Genomic DNA, 18,973 nt, shown 5'->3' on the forward strand with positions numbered 1-18,973 from the left:
ATTGCCCAGCGCTAGGAGGGACTAGCAGCCCCACCAGCCAGCCCTAACCCCAGAACCAAGCAGAAAGCAGGAAGGCGGTCTCGGTCTCGTCCACCTCTCCTGAGCCTGCAGGGAGGCCCCGCCTCCCGGAAGAAGGCCTGCAGTGCAGGACACACAGGGTCAGGGGGCAGAGCCAGGATGGGGACCCAGGAGGGCTGGCACAGTGCCGTCCTGCCTGCCAGAGGGTGGAAAGGCTGCGGAGAGTGTAGCAGCCAGCCCCCAGCCCCCAGCCCTTCCCCTCCCCTCATCCTGGAGTGCCGCTCTCAGGAGAGGCCTCGTGGCTGGTGACTGGTTTTAGGACACGGAAAGTAAAGGCTGCCATGTCTGGAGGGCGGCCCCAGCTCATAGTGAGGGGCTGCGAGCTCAGCCCGGGGACCCCCCAGCACGTTCCAGCCAGGGCTCTGGGACCGTCAGGCGCACCTGGCTGCGGGTTCAGCACGGGAGGGTGGCGGTGTTGCAGGGGGTGGCCAGAGGGCCCCTGAGACCCGGGCTGGTTGGTCCAGGCATGGCAGCCAAGCACGAAACTTGAGGGAGGGGCCCCATAAGCCAGGCCGCAGCTGGTGGGTTGATCTCGGCAGCCTCGGAGCAGGAACAGAGTGTTGTCCTTGGAAATGGGTGGTTTCTTGCCCCCTCCACAGGGCAGCCTGGGCCTCCGGGCCTGTCTTGGGGTTTGCTGGAGGCTCTGGTGGAAACCCCGGCGCTGGGGAGGAGTGGCCTCACCACCAGGCAGGCTAGTGAGCCCTGATGGTGGGGGTTCCTCTGTGACACCTTCCCTCTCCCCCAAAAAGAGTGCTAGCAGGGCCTCAGCTGGCTGCCCTCGGGGGCCTGGGCGCACCCTGGGCCCCGTCTGTACCATGGTCCCTGCTCCGTTCTGAAGCCCCTCACCCGTCTCCCCTCCCTCAGGCCAGGCAGGTGAGGGGCGTGCCAAGGTCCCTGTGGAATGTGGTCCCCATGGCAGGGACCGAGCCCCAGGGAATGGCCCACGGCAAGGACAGAGCCCTGAGGAATGGCTGTGGAGTGTGCCGCCATCTTTCGGGGTGTCCTTCCTGGGCATCTCCCTCTAACAGGGTCCCCTGTGTGTCTGCCCGGGCTTCACAGAGCCTGGGAGCCAACCAGGAGAGGGCTGGAAACCTGTTCTTGCGAGTTTGAGAATCCAGGGCGCCAGCAGGCGCGGGCTGTGCGTGGAGTGCGTTGAGGCTGCCGCCATTGTCATTCACCGCTGTCCCCAGGCAGGGAATGGGGTGGCACCCATCAGCCGGGCACCTGAGGCTCAAATTATGTCCCGCTTTGTCTCCCATGCCTGGTCCCTCCGGGAGACAGAACCAGGCAGCCGACCAGGGAGGGCTGTGGGGAAGCGGGACTTGGGGCCATCCCTGTCCTTGGAGGAGGAGGGAGACAGCCCTACAGTGTGGCCTTTGGTGAGAGGACGGCCCCCGGGAGGCCTAGGCGCTGATGGTGGCCTCAGCTCCCACCCAGCCTTGCCTCCCAAGCAGAACCAGGGCTTGGGGCGGTCGCACCAGCCGCCCCTCAGCTCCCAGGAGGCCCCGTGGGTGGGGGGAGGATGCCAGCCCCTTAGAAAGGGAGGGACTCCCCAGGGACCGTCTGAGCAGGCACCTGTGGTCTCAATGTGAGGACAGCCCAGGTCTGTGTCCCTGGCCCCACAGCCCCGGCTGGAGTCCCCTGTGCGCGGAATTGCCTGTTGTGTGTGAGGACAGCCTGGCTCTGTGTCCCTGGCCCCCACAGCCCCGGCTGGAGTCCCCTGTGCGCAGAGCTGCCTGTTGTGTGTGAGCACAGCCCAGCTCTGTGTCCCTGGCCCCACAGCCCCGCTGGAGTCCCCTGTGCATGGAGCTGCCTGTTGTGTGTGAGGACAGCCCGGCTCTGTGTCCCTGGCCCCCACAGCCCCGGCTGGAGTCCCCTGTGCTCAGAGCTGCCTGTTGTGTGTGAGGGGTGGGTGGGGGTGCCAGCTGGGGACTCTGATGAGCGTTTCCTCCTCGCCTTCTTCCCCACTTCCTCATGTGTGCACTGAGCGGCCCTGCAGCTGGAGGCCGTGAGGCTGTGTCCTGGAATCTTCCTCCCTCTCCTGAGACCATTGATGCCCCAGGTGGCGCCCTCCTGGGCCAGATCCTACGCCAGCCCCCACCCTTGAAGTTGAACCCAACTTGGGTGGCCCAGGCTTGGGAAGCCGGCCCAGTGGTAGCGGGGGGGCCTGAGGCCCAGTCTCTGGTGAGCCTGGATGGGCACCGCAGCCTGCAGTGTGGAAGGCAGATCAGATCTGCCGTCCTGAGTGAGGCTGGGCAGGCCCTATCATGGACAAAGGAATATTGGGTTTCCTTAGGGTAACAAAGCTGTTTGTCCTCAAGTGCCTTTTACACACGCAGGACAGTGGCTTTCCTGACAGGCGCTCGGGGTGAGGCATGTGGCCTCTGCAGCCTGCTCGGGCTGCTCCAGCTTCCTGTGGTGAAGCTTCCAGCCCCTCCCCTCTGCATCTCCATGCCTCTGCGCCCAGCCTCCCAGGGAGGGGGTGCCTCCCCTCTGGCATCCGCAGGGGAAAAAGTATTTCTTCCCACGCCAGCCCGTCTGCTGTGTCCAGTGTTTACCTCCCCTGGCCAGATAACAGCTGAGGGGCCAGATAACAGTGGAGGGGGGGGTCATGTAACAGTGGGGGGCCTGGATACCAGGGGAGGGGAAGACTGCACTCCCTGCAAGGCCAGACAGGACCTGGGGGTGTTCCAGGCTCCCCTGCTGGGGTGCAGGTCAGGGAGGAGCCTGGCCAGTGCCCCCAGTGCCCCAGAATGCTCAGGACTAGCAGGGGTGGGGACCAGGGCGGTGGCGGGGGCTGCCTTCGCCTTATGGCTGCTCGCCTGTCCTTCTTGAGAAACAGGTGGGCATGTGCCTGCCAAGGACACCGTGGGCGGTCCCCGAAGCCTGCAGATGGAGCTGGGGTGGGTGTGGGGAGGAGAGCTGGAGCAGGGAGGGCAGGGCCGCCTCCACCCCTGGGGGAGGCTGTGGGCTGGGGGCCCCTTATGAGAGTGTGTGGGGCAGTGTGGCTCCCTCCTGGCTGCAAGGTCTGTTGGGGGAGGGTCCTCACTTGACCCTTCCTGGGGTCAGCGTGGGTCAAGGGTTAAGTGTCACCCCTGGCTCTTGGGACCCTCATTGCTGAGGCTCTCAGCGCTTACCACTGGTCCTGGCATCACGGACTGGAGCTGGGGGCAGCGCGTGGTGGGTTTTATAGCAAGTGGTGAGATGTGGGCGCTGTGCTCCCAACCAGACCCCGTTAAGTGCCACATGGTCAACAGTTTAGTGTGCAAAGATGAATTTCCTTCTCTTGATTTTTCCTTATTTTTCCAGCCTGTTGGGGGAGGTGGAGGTGGTGAAATGTTAACAGTGACCAGTTCGTCTTGATCTGCTAGGGACCTTCCAGTTTTAGCACTGAAAGCCCCACAGCCCAAGAATCCCTTGGATATCAACCACTGCTCCTCCTTCCAGAATGTCCCGAGAGCCCTAGGGCCTGGAGACACACAGGTGGGGGCCTGAGCCCCTGTCCCCCTTCTCCAGATGGAGCAGGCAGGGCCCCAGGGCTCTAGGGCTCACGGTATTCTGGGGTCCACAGTGTGCTGTGTGGCCAGGCTGGTCTTCCTCGAGGACAGGGCCTCAAGGTGCCATGCCACAACTTACCCTGAGTGTAGCAGCCCTCAGAGGGATTGCCCCGGCACAAGCTTCCCACAGCCCGACACAGAGCCCCGCTGGGCTCACATGGAGCTGTGTGCAGGGCCAGGCTCTCCCGGGTACTCCAGGGCAGAAACCTTTCCCAGCATCTAGAGGCCCCTGCATCCCTCAGCTCGGGTCCCTTCCTCTCCCTTCACAGGCACAGCATAGCCTCTTCTAGTCTCTGACTCTCACCCTCCCGCCTCGTCTTGTGAGAGCCCTGTGGGGACATCGGACCTCTCGGATCATCTAGGATCACCTCCCATTTCACTCAGTCCCACCCACAGTCTTCTCTGCCAGAGTCCCCCATGTTCCTCTGTCATGTCCCACATCCACATATCCAGGAGAGTTGGGACCTGCACGCCTCTGGGGGCTGTGATTCAGCCAGCCAGGCTGCCCATCCAGTTTTATTTGATTTACTGCACACCCATCCTGGCCCCAGAGTAAAATGCCACCAAACACATGAGTCAACTGTTCCCTCCCCGTCAGCTGTCAGGAAATCTCCCCAGTGCTGGCCCCGGGGAGTTCCACGCGGAAGGGTGTCGGGCCCTGCAGGCCCATCTGACGCTTCCTGGTTCGCTCATGTGACCGCCGGGTTGGGGTTCATTGATTAAGATTTTGTGTGTTGTTCAAAGTTTTACTTTCGTCAGAAGCAAAACCTTAATGTTTCCACATCAACGGTAGAAATGTACATAATTCGGATACACGAGAACACAAAAAGTGCTTCTCCCCCACCCCCACCCGGGGAAGTGCCGTTTAGCACGGCCCACCCAGGTGGGAGCCCGGAAGACAGAGCAGCCTCCCCCAGCTGGGTTTGGTGACGCGTCTCCCCACCTGCCGTGACCCCAGAAGGCACCTAGAGCAACACCTGGTGGGTCCTCACAGGCCTTGGAGGGCAAGTGCTGCTGCTGCGCCTGCGTTCTGGGGAGACCAAGGCCTGGGGGTGCCTGGCCAGGTGCCCCTGCGGTGATCTGAGGTGGCCCGAAGCCTGTGTTCTCTGCCCACCCGTGTTCCCGTGGCCTCTCTGGGCTGGAAGGAGCCCTCGACCATCCCAGCCGAGGTTGGGGGATTTCTCGGGAGCGTGGGACCAGCACCTGAGCCCGGGTTCTCTCCCTGACCGCCCTCTCCTCTCCCCACAGAGGACGGGAGGGGCAAGCTGCGGCCAACCAAGGCCAAGAGCGAGCGGAAGAAGAAGAGCTTCGGCCTGCTGCCCCCGCAGCTGCCACCCCCGCCTGCTCACTTCCCCTCAGAGGAGGCGCTGTGGCTGCCATCCCCACTGGAGCCCCCGGTGCTGGGCCCGGGCCGTGCGGCCACGGAGGAAAGCCGCCTGCCGGCGCCCCTCAACGTCGTGCCCCCTGAGGTGCCCAGTGAGGAGCTAGAGGCCAAGCCTCGGCCCATCATCCCCATGCTGTACGTGGTTCCTCGGCCAGGCAAGGCAGCCTTCAACCAGGAGCACGTGTCCTGCCAGCAGGCCTTTGAGCACTTTGCCCAGAAGGGCCCGACCTGGAAGGAACCAGTCTCCCCCATGGAGCTGACGGGGCCAGAGGACGGTGGAGCCAGCAGTGGGGCCAGTCGCATGGAGACCAAAGCCCGGGCCGGAGAGGGGCAGGTGGGGTGGAGCCGGGGAGGCAGGGAGGAGGGGGGCAGGTGGGGTGGATGGAGGAGGAGGGGGCAGGTGGGGTGGGGCGGGGGAGGCAGAGAGGAGGGGGCAGGTGGGGCAGAGGGGAGCTGATGGCGGGGGAGGGGGAAGGTGGGGAGGAGGGGGCAGGTGGGGTAGATGGAGGAGGAGGGGGCAGGTGGGGCAGAGGGGAGCTGATGGGGGAGGGGGAAGGTGGGGAGGAGGGGGCAGGTGGGGCAGAGGGGAGCTGATGGCGGGGGAGGAGGAAGGTGGGGAGGAGGGTAGCAGGTGGGGCAGAGGGGAGCTGATGGCGGGGGAGGGGGAAGGTGAGGAGGGTAGCAGGTGGGGTAGAGGGGAGCTGATGGCGGGGGAGGGGGAAGGTGGGGAGGAGGGGGCAGGTGGGGCAGAGGGGAGCTCGGGGTTGAGGAGCAGGGGCAGGGAGGAGGGGGCAGGGGGGCTGCCTGCTGGTTTCACAGGGGACTGTGGCTCTTCTCACAGGGTAGGTGGGGTGCCTGTACTTAGAGAACAGAAGAGCCCCGTGGTCCTTTGCTGGGACAGTCACCCCAGGAGAGGAGACTGAGGTCTCAAGCATGCCGAGCCCCTGTGTGGCTCCGAGGGAACCCCACCCAGGGGTCTGTAGCGGAGCCCTCACTGCAGCCTGTTGTGTGTTTCAGGCACCGTCCACATTTTCCAAATTGAAGATGGAGATCAAGAAGAGCCGGCGCCATCCCCTGGGCCGGCCGCCCACCCGGTCCCCGCTGTCGGTGGTGAAGCAGGAGGCCTCAAGTGACGAGGGTGAGTGGGGGTCCCCAGGTCAGCTCTCATCAGCCCTGCTCCACGCTCTGCTGCTGCTGGGGGGGGGCTGGCTCCCCTGCGGCCTCCTTCCCCCACTCCCCCGGTCTCCTCCCCTGAACCCAGGCCTTTCAGTGGCTCTGCCGCCTTATCTGTAAAATGGCGGCTGCTGGCACTTGGAATCGCCAGGCCTGGCACTGCATGCTCCATGCAGACCCGGCTCCCGCCAGTACCCCCTCCCCCAGGCCTGGGCCGGGTGCCCCCGCCGGCTGCCAGGTGCACGAGGCCACACTTCCTCTCACGGCCTCGGACCTGCTCGATGCCTATAGCTGCTCATGTTCTCTGGAGTGTTGACAGAGCAGGACTGTGTGCATGGCGGGGACCACATGGGTGGGGCAGAAGTGCTGGCCACCTCTACCAGGTGGAGGGGATGGAAATGGGGTCACAGTTCCGGGATAGCCAGGTGGGGCCTGAGAGCCCGGGCGGGGTCAACATACATCCTCTCCCAGTTTCCAGCTTGTTTCCAGTGCCAACGTCCTCACAGCCATGTCTACTGCTAGAAACGGCCAGCAGTAGAAGTCTGTTCTCAAAAGTACTGAGGCTGCCTTGGGGACAGGGGGAAGTCCACTCTATTCAAGTTGCATGACCAGAGGAAAACCTTTCACCCAGCCTGGTCACCCAGACGTGTGGTAACTCCGGGACAGGTGGTCACTCCAGGGCAGGCTGTCACCCCCGATAGGCGGTCACCCAGGGCAGGCTGCCACCCCGATAGGCGGTCACCAAGGGCAGGCTGTCACCCCGATAGGCGGTCACCCAGGGCAGGCTGTCACCCCCGATAGGCGGTCACCCAGGGCAGGCTGCCACCCCCGATAGGCGGTCACCCAGGGCAGGCTGCCACCCCCGATAGGCGGTCACCCAGGGCAGGCTGCCACCCCCGATAGGCGGTCACCCAGGGCAGGCTGTCACCCTAGTAGGCGGTCACCCAGGGCAGGCTGCCACCCCCGATAGGCGTCACCCAGGGCAGGCTGCCATCCCCGATAGGCGGTCACCCAGGGCAGGCTGTCACCCCCGATAGGCGGTCACCCAGGGCAGGCTGCCATCCCCGATAGGCGGTCACCCAGGGCAGGCTGTCACCCCGGTAGGCGGTCACCCAGGGCAGGCTGCCACCCCCGATAGGCGGTCACCCAGGGCAGGCTGCCACCCCCGATAGGCGGTCACCCAGGGCAGGCTGCCATCCCCGATAGGCGGTCACCCAGGGCAGGCTCTCACCCCAGTAGGCGGTCACCCAGGGCAGGCTGCCACCCCCGATAGGCGGTCACCCAGGGCAGGCTGCCACCCCCGATAGGCGGTCACCCAGGGCAGGCTGTCACCCCCGATAGGCGGTCACCCAGGGCAGGCTGCCATCCCCGATAGGCGGTCACCCAGGGCAGGCTGTCACCCCGGTAGGCGGTCACCCAGGGCAGGCTGCCACCCCCGATAGGCGGTCACCCAGGGCAGGCTGTCACCCCCGATAGGCGGTCACCCAGGGCAGGCTGTCACCCCGATAGGCGGTCACCCAGGGCAGGCTGTCACCCCGATAGGCGGTCATTCCAGGGCAGGCGGTCACCCCGATAGGCGGTCATTCCAGGGCAGGCGGTCACCCCGATAGGTGGTCATTCCAGGGCAGGCGGTCACCCCGATAGGCAGTCATTCCAGGGCAGGCGGTCACCCCGATAGGTGGTCACCCAGGGCAGACTGTCACCCCGATAGGTGGTCACCCTGGGTAAGTGGTTAGCCAGGACAGGCTGTCACTGGGGCAGGTGGTCGTGTGGGGAGGCAGCTGCTATTAGAGATGCCCGGCTCCGCTCTGCTGGCTGGGCTGCCCACGATGGGCGGTTCAGGGCTGGGGAGCTCGTGCCTCCCCATGGAAGATTCCTCCCAGGGTTGAGCACAGGCCATCCGGGGCTTGGAGAGGTTGGAACAAAAGGCTCCTGCGAAGCTTTGAGTGGGAGGGGAGGAGATGGAATCTTCGATTTAACCCTCAGCTGAGAGCCGCTGTCTTTGTGCACAAGTCCTGCTAAGCCAATTTTTCATCTTCCGCTTCGGCCTTTCATTGGGGATGTACGTAGAAACTGAAAATGGTCTTTCATCCTGCATGCAATTGGAGGGGTGGAGAGAGGAGGGTTCTAGAAGCCCGTGGGATCACAGGGCGGGAGCTCCCAGGAGTGGAGGAATCGGCACGGGGACAGAGGAATGACCAGGGGCCCCGCGGGCTGCCTTGGGAAAGGGGTCTTGCCTTCTACCCGGGTATCCTAGAAGGCACCTCCAGGGCCTCCCTGGACTCCCCCACTCCGCACACCCCACTGTGGCCCTTTGGTGAGACCGGAGCATTTGCCTGTGAGACCATCATGGCCCCAGAACCCCAAGCATCCTGGGGTTGTGAGTGACAGACACAGCCAGTGGCTCCGTTCTCATCCCCAGGGCCTCGGGGCCACTTAGGGCCTTCCCTGGGCTCAGCTGGCGGGACTGTCTGGTTTGGGTTTTCAGAGGAGTCTTGGCCTAAGGGCTTCCTGAGTCTACCGTGGGAGTCCTGGGCCTCCACCTCGGGGAGCCTGCACTGCCCTGCCCTCCTCTAGGTGAACCAGGGGCAGTGCCACAGCTGGGCTGATCCCAGGACCTCAGGCTCCCCTTTAGGTTGGGCTGAGGGTTGGGCCACAGGAATGGGCACCCCACTTCCTGGGGACAGCACACTTGTGTCCACAGGAAATGCAGGGAGGGGACGTGGGAGATTGGGGTGTGGCAGCTGGCAATGGAGGCCATCAGAGTCCAATGGGAACAGGCGACAGGCGGGAGAGAGACTACCGCGGCTTCTCAGCAGCAGACCTGCCTTCCCGGAGAGTGTTCCCATCACGCACTCTTCCTGGGACGGGCTGCCTTGGCTTCCTAGCCCTGGTTACGGCCCCTCCTGACTCCCTGCCACACTCCTTCGGCACCTCCCTTGAGTTCAGGGAGTCTGTGCCCGCCCAAGACAGGAAGGACAGCGTCCCTGAATCTCAGCTGATCACTGCCGACGCCCCCACACAGACTCAGACTGCAGGACGGGTGTAGGGCAGCCAGGGCAGGGCTGGGCACTGAGTTTGGCTGGTCCTTGGCCCGAAAGGCCCCGGGTGAGTGGACGGCTCCGGGTGTCCAGGGAGAACCAGGTGCTGGGGGAGGGGCTCAGAGGAACCACATGTGGGGGCTCTGGCCTCAGGTGGCAGTCAGCCGAGACAGACGTGTCCCCGTCCTGTTGATGGGATGGGATGCTGCAGTGTCAGCTTGATGGGCATTGTGGAGAATGGGGCAGCCAGGAGGCAGGTGGAGGCGGAGCTATGGGCCAGGGACCCTGTGGGCAGCCAGGGCTGTAGACCCGGGTCCATCTCCTGGGCAGTTGGGGTGATTCCTTGGATGAGTTTTTAGGGGGCTCAAGTGTCTCTCTCCCTCTCTCCTCTGTTCTTCTAGAGGCATCCCCTTTCTCCGGGGAGGAAGATGTGAGTGACCCCGAGGCCTTGAGGCCGCTGCTGTGTCTGCAGTGGAAGAACAGGGCGGCCAGCTTCCAGGCCGAGAGGAAGTTCAACGCGGCGGCTGCGCGCACGGAGCCCTACTGCGCCATCTGCACGCTCTTCTACCCCTACTGCCAGGTGGGCAGGCGGGCCTCGTGGGTCCCAGAGAACCCAGGCAGGGGCGGTAGGAGAGGGCGAGGGACCGGGCACCCCACATTCCTCCCTCTCTCACGCAGGGCAGGGTGTTGGCCAGCACCCCGAGTTGTGAGGGCTTGTTCCTGACAGCCGTAGGCAGAGCCTGGTCTCTGGGTTTTGTTGGAATGAAGCTTACTAACGTGCACATCTGCAACATGAGCCATGGTGGATGGGGCAGAGGGAGGCTGGGGAGGCTCGGGGTCACTGCCCTCAGGGAGCGCCCATTCCTGGTGGGCGCTGAGATGGGCCAGGTGGTGTGGGGGTGCAGTGAAGGCCCGGGTACACCACCTGGGTGGCTGGGCGGGGCTCCTGCAAACCCTGGCCTGTCCAGCTGAGCTGGGCACCTGGCTGAGGTCCCGTTTTTGGTGCTCTTTCCATGCTGGCCTCGCCTGTCCTCTGCACCCAGATGGGGAGCGGACCTCTGCCCACAGCCATCCCAGGCATCAGCACCCAGCCCAGCCTTTTTCCTCGGATCTCTTGGATCCCCCCTCCTCTCTCCCCTGGGCGTGCAGCCTCCCCAGGACAGGACCTGGCCCACGTGCTTTGCACTCCCAGCTCCTAGCCCCATGCCAAGCATGTCCAGGCATCAGCAGAGCTGCCCTGGGTTGGGGACCTCACCCCCCAGGCCTGTTCGCTGGCCGGGTCTGGGTGGACAGAGCCAGAGAGGGTGCTGTGCCGAGGGTGGCAAGCCTGTCTTGGGGCCCTGCTGCTGGGAGCTGGATTTAGTGCTCTGGTTCCTGAGACAAACAAGACCTGACAGCCGACACCGTCTCCAGGCACTTGCTGTCCTTTGTGAGGCCAGAGAGGCTGCTGGGAGCCACAGGGCCGGGAACGCCACTTCAGACATGCGTCTTCCTAACTCCCCTTGCCAGGCAGAGTGTGGAGACTCGTTCATCACACACCACCCCCAGCATACCCCAGCGCCAGGGGCCACCCAGCACCAGGGGCCACACAGGCAGGCCTGAGCTCTGTGTCTGGATGCGACCCTCATGGGAAGGTCTTCGGCACGTTGGGAACAGGGTCAGACAGTGTTTGGGGATCCTGACTTTCTGGAGGATCCTGACTTTCTGGAGGAGTGAGAAGAGGGGCCGAGGTGGCTCTGGCCATCTCCCCGACCTCCCCCTCCAGAGCCAGGGGGTGTCGAAGCCTGGGGCAGGTGCCCTGAGAGAGGTCTGCACTGCCCGCCCGCCTACACCACACATGGCTCTGTCCCCTGAAGGCCCCCTCTCCCCTACAGGCCCTACAGACTGAGAAGGAGGCACCCACAGCCTCCCTCGGAGAGGGCTCCTCGGCCACATTACCCTCCAAAAGCGGTCAGAAGACCCGACCGCTGATCCCCGAGATGTGCTTCACCTCTGGCGGTGAGAACACGGAGCCGCTGCCTGCCAACTCCTACATCGGCGACGACGGGACCAGCCCCCTGATCGCCTGCGGCAAGTGCTGCCTGCAGGTCCATGCCAGTGAGTGCCACTGTGGGGCCCAGAGGAGCTGCGCCCTCCCTCAGGGTGTTGGTGGGGGTGCCATCCTCCCCTGCGGAGGGCCACGCCGGCCCCTCTCCCCAGGCTGCACTTTCAGGGCCAGGGCAGGGGCCTCCCCCGGTGACTTCCTGCAATTTCTGACTTTCTTGTCCTTCCCGTCGTGGTCCCACCATCCTCAGCAGGGGGAAAGGCTGTGGCCATGGAAGGGCTGTGTGACCGCATGCCACCCCGGGGCAGAACAGGGCCTCCACTGCCCCCAGCGTCCAGAAGATGCTAGTGCAGGCCTCGGTGCTGGCCTCTGGTGCCAGCCTCTGCGGAGAAAGCCTCTGCTCCAAGGGGCACTGGGCTCATCCCGCCCTGTCCCTGACACCCAGAAGCTGACCCTAGGGCCAGAGCAAGAAATGGGCCAGGCACCCCGTCTCTCCACAGGCTGTGTTCCCCGAGAATGGCTGTCTCTGCCAAGCAGCCTTTGGGGGCAAACATCCCTGCCCTTGACCTTGGCCCAGGCAGGGTTCCTCCTCACTGGCCCTCTGGACAGTTCTGCCGATTCTTCCGCAAGGCCTGGGAGGCGACAGGAGGAGCTCAGGCACCCGCTACGCCTGTGATTTGCGGCCGTGGTTGAAACTGATGGTCACAGTGAGATTGCAGCGTGGTCAGGGCATCTGATTTATCTCTGCTCTCGGGGACCCCTCCCCAGTCCTGAGGCTCGACCATGGTCACAGACAAGAAAATGGATGTCTGTCTCTTTCCCAGGCGCGGGGGGCAGTGGCGGGCATTGGACTTCCAGGGCAGGAGGAGGGCTTTCTGGAGACGTTTAATTTTCTGTGCCCCTGGCCGAGGCAGGTAGCCATAGATCTCTGTCGGTTTCCTCCTGGCCGGTGGCCTGCCTGGGGGATCGCGTTGTCTCCTGGCTGGGAGGCTCTTCACTCTGCTTTGCTGGGCCTGGGTTTGAGACGTGCCCCTGGGCAAATGGGCTCCCTGGGGGAAGGGTTGCTGAGGGTCCCAGGCCTGCCACAGCCGGGCCACCCCAGCCAGGGCTACCCCAGCAGACGCCCCCCACCCCCAGCCATGCCCACCACCCCGCTGCTCTGGAGGCAATGAGGTCCCAGCCCCCAGCCTCTTCAGTGGGCCACCAGCACTGGCAGAGAGCCCCTTCCACACTGTGGAGCAGTGACCCCCAGCAGAGGCAGAGCCCTGGGGGGCAGGTGGCACCCCTGCCCTTGCTCTGGGGGCATGACTCAGCCTTTCGTGCCCTTTCCCCGTTTCCAGACCCAGGGCCACATCCCACAGTGAGTCGCTCTTGTGGCTTTGACCTTTCTGGACACAGCAGGAGGAGCCGCTGTTGGGGGGCAGACCCGCAACAAGGAGGGGCCCTCAAGATACCACCAGGCTGAGCGCAGCAGACCCAGCTGGAGCTCAGGGGGCCCTGCTTCCCTTCCTGCGTTCTCCTTCCACACAAGTCACTTCCAGACCTTTCTCTTGCTCCACATGCAGTGGCCTGGATTGAAGCTCAGAGGGTGGGAACAGCACGCACCCTGAATGCTGCAGCTGCGTGCGGAGGCCTCGTCACTCCACATACAGACACTGGCCCCCGAGTTACCTGGCCCCTCCCCCTGAGTCTCACTCGGCCCCCCAAGTCTCACTTGCCCCCCAGATCTCAGCCAGCCCCCGCTGTCTTCCAGGTTGCTATGGCATCCGTCCCGAGCTGGTCAATGAAGGCTGGACATGTTCCCGGTGCGCGGCCCACGCCTGGACTGCGGTAACTCGCTCCCTGCAGCAGGGGTGGTGCTCTGAGAGGCCTGGGTCCCGGCCCCACTCCAGCGGGGTGACTTTGGGGCGCAGTCTCCCCTCCATAGGCCTGGGTTCCTTCATCTCTGCCCTGAGGGGCTAGAACCCAAGGGATTCCCACCCATCACTTTGGTGGCTGCTAGGTTGAAATATAAGGGCCATGGGCTGGGGACAGTTGGCGGATCAGGCCCCAAGCAGTGTATGGGGAGCCTGCTCACCCAGGGCTGTCTGGTCTCCACAGGAGTGCTGCCTGTGCAACCTGCGAGGAGGTGCGCTGCAGATGACCACCGATAGGAGGTGGGTAGTACCGCGCGTGGGGGCTGGAGGGCCAGAGGGGAGCCTGCCCTGGGCTGAGGCTCTGCAGGGTGTGACCCCAGTGCCCAGGGGTCGGCCATCACCTCCACTTAACCGCCCCGTGTCATGGATGGGGTGGCCGGGGCTGAGGAGGAGCATACACCTGCCCTGACCTCCCTGAAGGTCCCCAGGCCCTGACCCAGCTGACAGCCACATCACGCCCAGCCCCTCTGTGACCAGCCCAGGTCCTCAGAGGCGCACCTGACCCCGCCCCACCTGCCCTCCCAGGTGGATCCACGTGATCTGCGCCATCGCAGTCCCCGAGGCGCGCTTCCTGAATGTGATTGAGCGCCACCCTGTGGACATCAGCACCATCCCTGAGCAGCGGTGGAAGCTGGTAGGTCCTTGCGGTCGAGGCCCACCCTGCCTCTAGGGCCACCGGCCAGGCTCGGCTCCCCACCTGCGCGATCTGAAGCGGTCTCTCCTCCAAGCTCTGCATCTCCATGGGGGTGGTGGGCAGCTTTCAGGAAGCCAGTGACCCTGACTTTAGCAGGCGTGTTATTTTTTGAATCGTTCCCCGAGGTGCAAGGTACAAAAGTCAAAAGGCATCAAGGGTGCCAGAGATAAGCAGGCCCCGTCAGGTGCGGCCTTGCGGGCATCCTCTGCAGAATCGAGCACCCCATGCAGTTTCCACCTTTCCAGAAAAGCAGAGGCGCCGCACGTGCCCCGACACAACCGGGCCGTCCGATCTTTGTTGTTTTTCTAATAATTATAACAAGCCTGGGCAACATGGTGAGACCCCATCTCTATAAAAAAATAAAAAACAATAGCTGGGCGTGGTGGCACACACCTGTGGTTTCAGCTACTCGGGAGGCTGAAGTGGGAGTATTGCCTGAGCCTGGGATACCCAGGCTGCAGTGAGCTGTGATCGCGCCATTACACTGCAGCCTGGGTGACAGAGCCAGGCCTTGTCTCAAAAAAACAAACAAACAAAAAAACAAAACAATTGTAACAATGCTTAGCATGAGATCTGCCCTCTTAAGAAGCATCTGAGCTCCAGTACAGCATTCACCACGGGTCCAGTGGTGGGCAGCAGGGCTCTGCGGCCCGCTCACCCGTCCTGTATAACTGACACTTCACACGTGCTAAGCAGCAGCTCCCTCCGCCCACCCCAGCACCCAGCACTCTGCTTCTGTGTGTTTGCCTGTTTATAGACCCCACGTGAGTGGGATTGCACAGTCTTTATTCTTCTGCGACTGGCTTCTTAAGAGACAGGGTCTCTCACTTTGTCACCCAGGCTGGAGTGCAGTGGTGTGATCACAGCTGTCTGCAGCCTCACATTCCTGGGCTCAAGCGATCCTCCCTCCTCAGCCTCCTGAGTAGCTGGGACCACAAGCATGTGCCAAAAAATTAGGTTAACTCCCAATTTTTTTTTTTAAAAGATGGGGTCTCACTATGTTGCCCAGGCTGTTTGGAACTCCTAGCCTTGAGATCTTCCTGCCTTGGCCTCCTGGGTAGCTGGGATTACAGGTGCGAGTGGTGTCTTTCATTTGGCGTAATGTCCTCAAGGCTCATCCACATTCGTTCAACCCAAATATGGCAAGAGTTCCTTCTTTTCCTGGCTGAGTGATGTGCTGCCGTGTGGATGGACCGTGTTGTGTTGATCCGGGCACCCGCCGATGTCTCTGCCTTCAGGCTGTTGTGGGTTGCGCCGCAGCGGATGTGGGAGTGTGGTTGTGGTTTGGAGATTCTGATGTCATTTCCTGTGGATACAGACCCAGCAGTGGGCTTGCTGGACCGTCGGGCAGCTCTGTTTTTAGCACTGGAGGAAACTGCTCTCCCTTGCGTCTGGACGGACTCCCATTCGCACCCCCGGGGTGCAGGGCTCTCCTCTTCCTCTCGTCCTCACCCACACCTACCTTTGACTTTTTTGTAGCAGCTGCCCTAGCAGGTGCGAGGTGGTCTCGCTGTGGTTTGATTTGTGTTCTCCTGGCGGTCAGTGACGCTGGGCATCTTTGCACAGTCCTGTTGGCCATCTGCATGCCATCTTTGGAGAAACGTCTGTTCTGCTCCTTCGCCCATTCTGTGCCTGGGTTGCTTGGCCTTTTGTGGTTGAGTTGGAGGATCTCTGCCGCTCCACTCTTGGTGCACATTGAGGCCCCCCTGTAGATGTGCGCAGCCTCCTTGGGCGTGGCGGGGCCTTGTCGTGGGGGCTTGTGAAGCTTCCTCCTGCTCTCAGCAATGATGGCCCGCCTTTGGGGAACCCCTTGGAGCCACAGGGCAGTCAGGGAGTGGTCAGTGCTGGCCACCAGCTGGCTGTGCACTTGGGACAGATTCCTCGACCTCTCTGTGCCTCGGCCGTCCCTTCTGTGCTGTGGGGTTGCCACAGTCCCCGCCATGCAGGGTTGCAGTGGTGTGAGCTGGGCCCACTCCCTGAAGCACGGACCACCCCGTCTGAGCACTAGCAGCTGCTCAGGGCTTGGCAAATCTGCAGCCTCGTCCCCTCAGGCCCCTAGTGTCGTCCACTGCATTTAACCCACACAGTGAGAGCCTGTGGGGTCATCCTGCATTGTCTGTTTTGCAGGTGAGGAGCCTGGGGCCTGGAGGGGCTTGGCCGATCATGGCCCGGGCTGCAGCCCTGCAGGGCTGTCTGCTGCACACCCTGTAGCCCATCTGTGCACAAGGCACTTGGGGTTGTCCACGCCTGCTGGAAAATGACACTCAGCTGGCCCTTTAAATCAGCTTCCTGCAGAGCCTTGGGATCTGGCCCAGAAAGGAGATGAGGAGGCCAGGCCTGGTGGCTCACGCCTGTAATCCCAGCACTTTGGGAGGCCGAGGCGGGTGGATCACCTGAGGTCAGGAGTTCAAGACCAGCCTGGCCAACATATGAAACCCCGTCTCTACTGAAAATGCAAAACTTAGCTCTGCATGGTGGGACATGCCTGTGATCCCAGCTACTCGGGAGACTGAGGCGGGAGAATTGCTTGAACCCGGGCGGTGGAGGTTGCAGTGAGCTGAGATCGCGCCACTGCACTCCAGCCTGGGTGACAGCGTAAGACTCTGTCTCAAAAAAAAAAAAAAGATGAGGCGAGCTAAATGCAGACGTTGCTGGGGCCGTGTCCCCACTAAGGGCTGTGCATGTGGCAGTGCTAATGGGGAGGACACGTTTGTCCCCGTGCACTCTGGCCTCCGCACATGTGTCTCGTGGGCCCCTGGAGGCTGGGCCCGCAGCCAGTAGCACCCAGCAGCGTCCTGCCTGCTTTTCCTGACTGGTTTATCTTCCCAGTCGCGGACACAGTGCCTGGTGTTGACATTCAGGCTCCTGTGGAGGTGGGGCTGGAAGCAGACACATCAGTCTGGCAGGGTGGGTCTGCTGGGGAGACCCACGAGGGTGGGACTGATGCCGGCCACAAAGCCCGGGCTCCCGTGCACTGGTGTGAGGTGCCCACAAGCCCGGTGGGCTTGGATGCCGTGCTTGGAGCCCACAGGTGCTGGGCCACCTGGGCGGGGCCGTGCGGGCAGTCTCAGAGGCTCATCTGGAAGGGGAGCCCCCTTTCCTCGTTCGTGGAGTGGAGCGTGGAGTGGAGCGTGCAGTGGGTCATGCCGGCCTGGCTGGGCACGGCCAGGCGATTAGGAAGCTGGCAGCCTGTGGGTGATGCTTCCAAGGCACCAGTGACTCACTCCACAAACGTGGGCGTAAAAGGCCTCATGATTCAGGTGGAGTGATGGTGCGGTGCGCGGTGCAGTGATAAATCCTCCTGCCCCGACGCCTTGTGGATCATCTGACATTTCCAGAACGCAGCCTCTTCATTACCGGTGCTTGTAACGATGAATTAAAAATCCTTTTACACAAGGCCTGCTTGTACTGCTTAATGGGGCTTTGCAAGGAGGTGGTGGTTAACTCCTGCTCGCCCAGCCGCCCAGCCACCTTCGCGGGCCACGGGCAGGCTGCAGGCATGGGGCACTCACTCCTGGTTACCCATCCATCAATTTGTCTCCAGGACTTCCCCAGCCACCGGCTCAGGGCTCCAGGCAGTCCTGGTGAGTCAGCGGCTTCTGGCCGGCCGCCCGCCTGGGCCAAGTTACCACCACGTTCTCAAGGCGTGCTGCTGAGAAGCCTCTCACCTACCGGCTGGGCAGGTTCCTGGCAGCGGGCAGAAGCACCGGGAGCTCCCTGGAGGATCTAGGAGGTCTGGGAGGGGCTTGGGATGGGAGGAGGTGACTCCAGGGCAGCAGGAGGGGTGGGCAGTTGCACCAGCTCTCTCTGCTGCCCACAGTCCTGCCTGGAGGGGTAGGGCTCGGTCAGGAGGGAGGGGCTCTCTGCTCCTCAGGGGTTGGAGTTGTTTGCGAAAGCAAGTTGGTGGACAGCCACCGCGCCTCAGTGTGTGACACGCTGAGGACACAGCATCATGGGTGGTACCTAGCGGTGACCACCTGCTTCCTCCAGGCCGTGGTGCCCTGCAGACCTCCGAACCCACCCTGCGTCGTCCTCACAGCCCTGTGGCCTCCGAGGAAGGACACCGAGCCGGGAACTTCTAACCAAACACCAGTGCCTGGGCCCTTCCAGGCCCCCCACGGGCCATAGACCCTGACTCCCCCGGCACACACTGGCCTGGGCCAGGCCAGCACTGGATGTGGGTCTTCAAACTGCGGCTCCCAGGAAGGGAGGTGATGGCCAAGAACGCCTGCCCGACCTCCTGTGGCCACAGCGCGTGGCGTGACTAGACCTCGCCTTAGGAGGGGTGGCTCTGGGCAACCTCGGCCCCAGGCGCAGCTCCTGACAAATGGTCCCATGGGTCCTGGGGCATACTCTTCACAACGTGGAGATGCAGGGTCACGGGCTGCCTGCCACCACGGGGCGGAAGGAGATGGTGCTGTGCACCAGGATGCCCCGGGGCTGGGTTTCTCCTGGGCCTGGGCCGAGGGGCGGAGGCCTGTGGGTGACATATTCAAGACAGCTAAGCAACCCCACCTGACAGTGTCCAGGTGGGGCCTCTCCCCCACCCCCAGGCCCCCCAGGGCGCGCAGCCTCCACTCCTACACACCGGCCACTCTGCCGGAGGGGGAGGCCGTGCTGGAGTGCTGCCTGGCGCGTGTTGTGTGATGGGAGAATTGGGTATTGACAGTTTAATAACGAGATCTCAATGCCGTCAATCGGCGCTGCTCCAGGCCCTTGGCTTACCTGGCTTTTGAATGTGATTTATAGAGCGGTGACGGTGCCGCTTATTAAATGCTTAGCTGGGCCCGGCGTGGGTGTGGCGGCCGCCAGGGCCCCAGTGCTGACTCCGGCAGGTGTTGCAGCGGGAGCCTCGCGGAATGAAAGGTGGCTCTCCAGTGCTCGCTCCTCACCAAGGAGGCTTCTCTCAGGGCTTCTTGTTAAAATCTGACGTAAAGGACCCGCGCAGTGGCTCACGCTGTAATCCCAGCACTTTTAGGAGTTCGAGGCGGGAGGATCCCTTGAGCTCAGGAGTTTGAGACCAGCCTGGACAACATAGCAGGACTCCACCTGTACAAAAGTTAAAAATTAGCCAGGCATGATGGTT

At 63.1% G+C, this 18,973-nt stretch overlaps 1 protein-coding gene across 4 annotated transcripts in view; it reads left to right on the forward strand.

Moving 5' to 3' along the window:
- Window positions 1–18,973, forward strand: part of KDM4B (lysine demethylase 4B) — a 183,955-nt gene that overhangs the window by 154,869 nt on the left and 10,113 nt on the right. For all 4 annotated transcript variants that reach the window (XM_024237090.3, XM_054539405.2, XM_054539406.2 and 1 more), the window contains 7 exons: window positions 4,884–5,353; window positions 6,037–6,157; window positions 9,635–9,813; window positions 11,108–11,330; window positions 13,031–13,107; window positions 13,378–13,433; window positions 13,719–13,827. In XM_024237090.3, the coding sequence (XP_024092858.3) occupies window positions 4,884–5,353; window positions 6,037–6,157; window positions 9,635–9,813; window positions 11,108–11,330; window positions 13,031–13,107; window positions 13,378–13,433; window positions 13,719–13,827 (1,235 nt within the window). The remainder of the gene's footprint in view (window positions 1–4,883; window positions 5,354–6,036; window positions 6,158–9,634; window positions 9,814–11,107; window positions 11,331–13,030; window positions 13,108–13,377; window positions 13,434–13,718; window positions 13,828–18,973) is intronic.

Source organism: Pongo abelii, chromosome 20 (genome assembly GCF_028885655.2).
Source record: "Pongo abelii isolate AG06213 chromosome 20, NHGRI_mPonAbe1-v2.0_pri, whole genome shotgun sequence".
NCBI classification, from domain to species: domain Eukaryota; kingdom Metazoa; phylum Chordata; class Mammalia; order Primates; family Hominidae; genus Pongo; species Pongo abelii.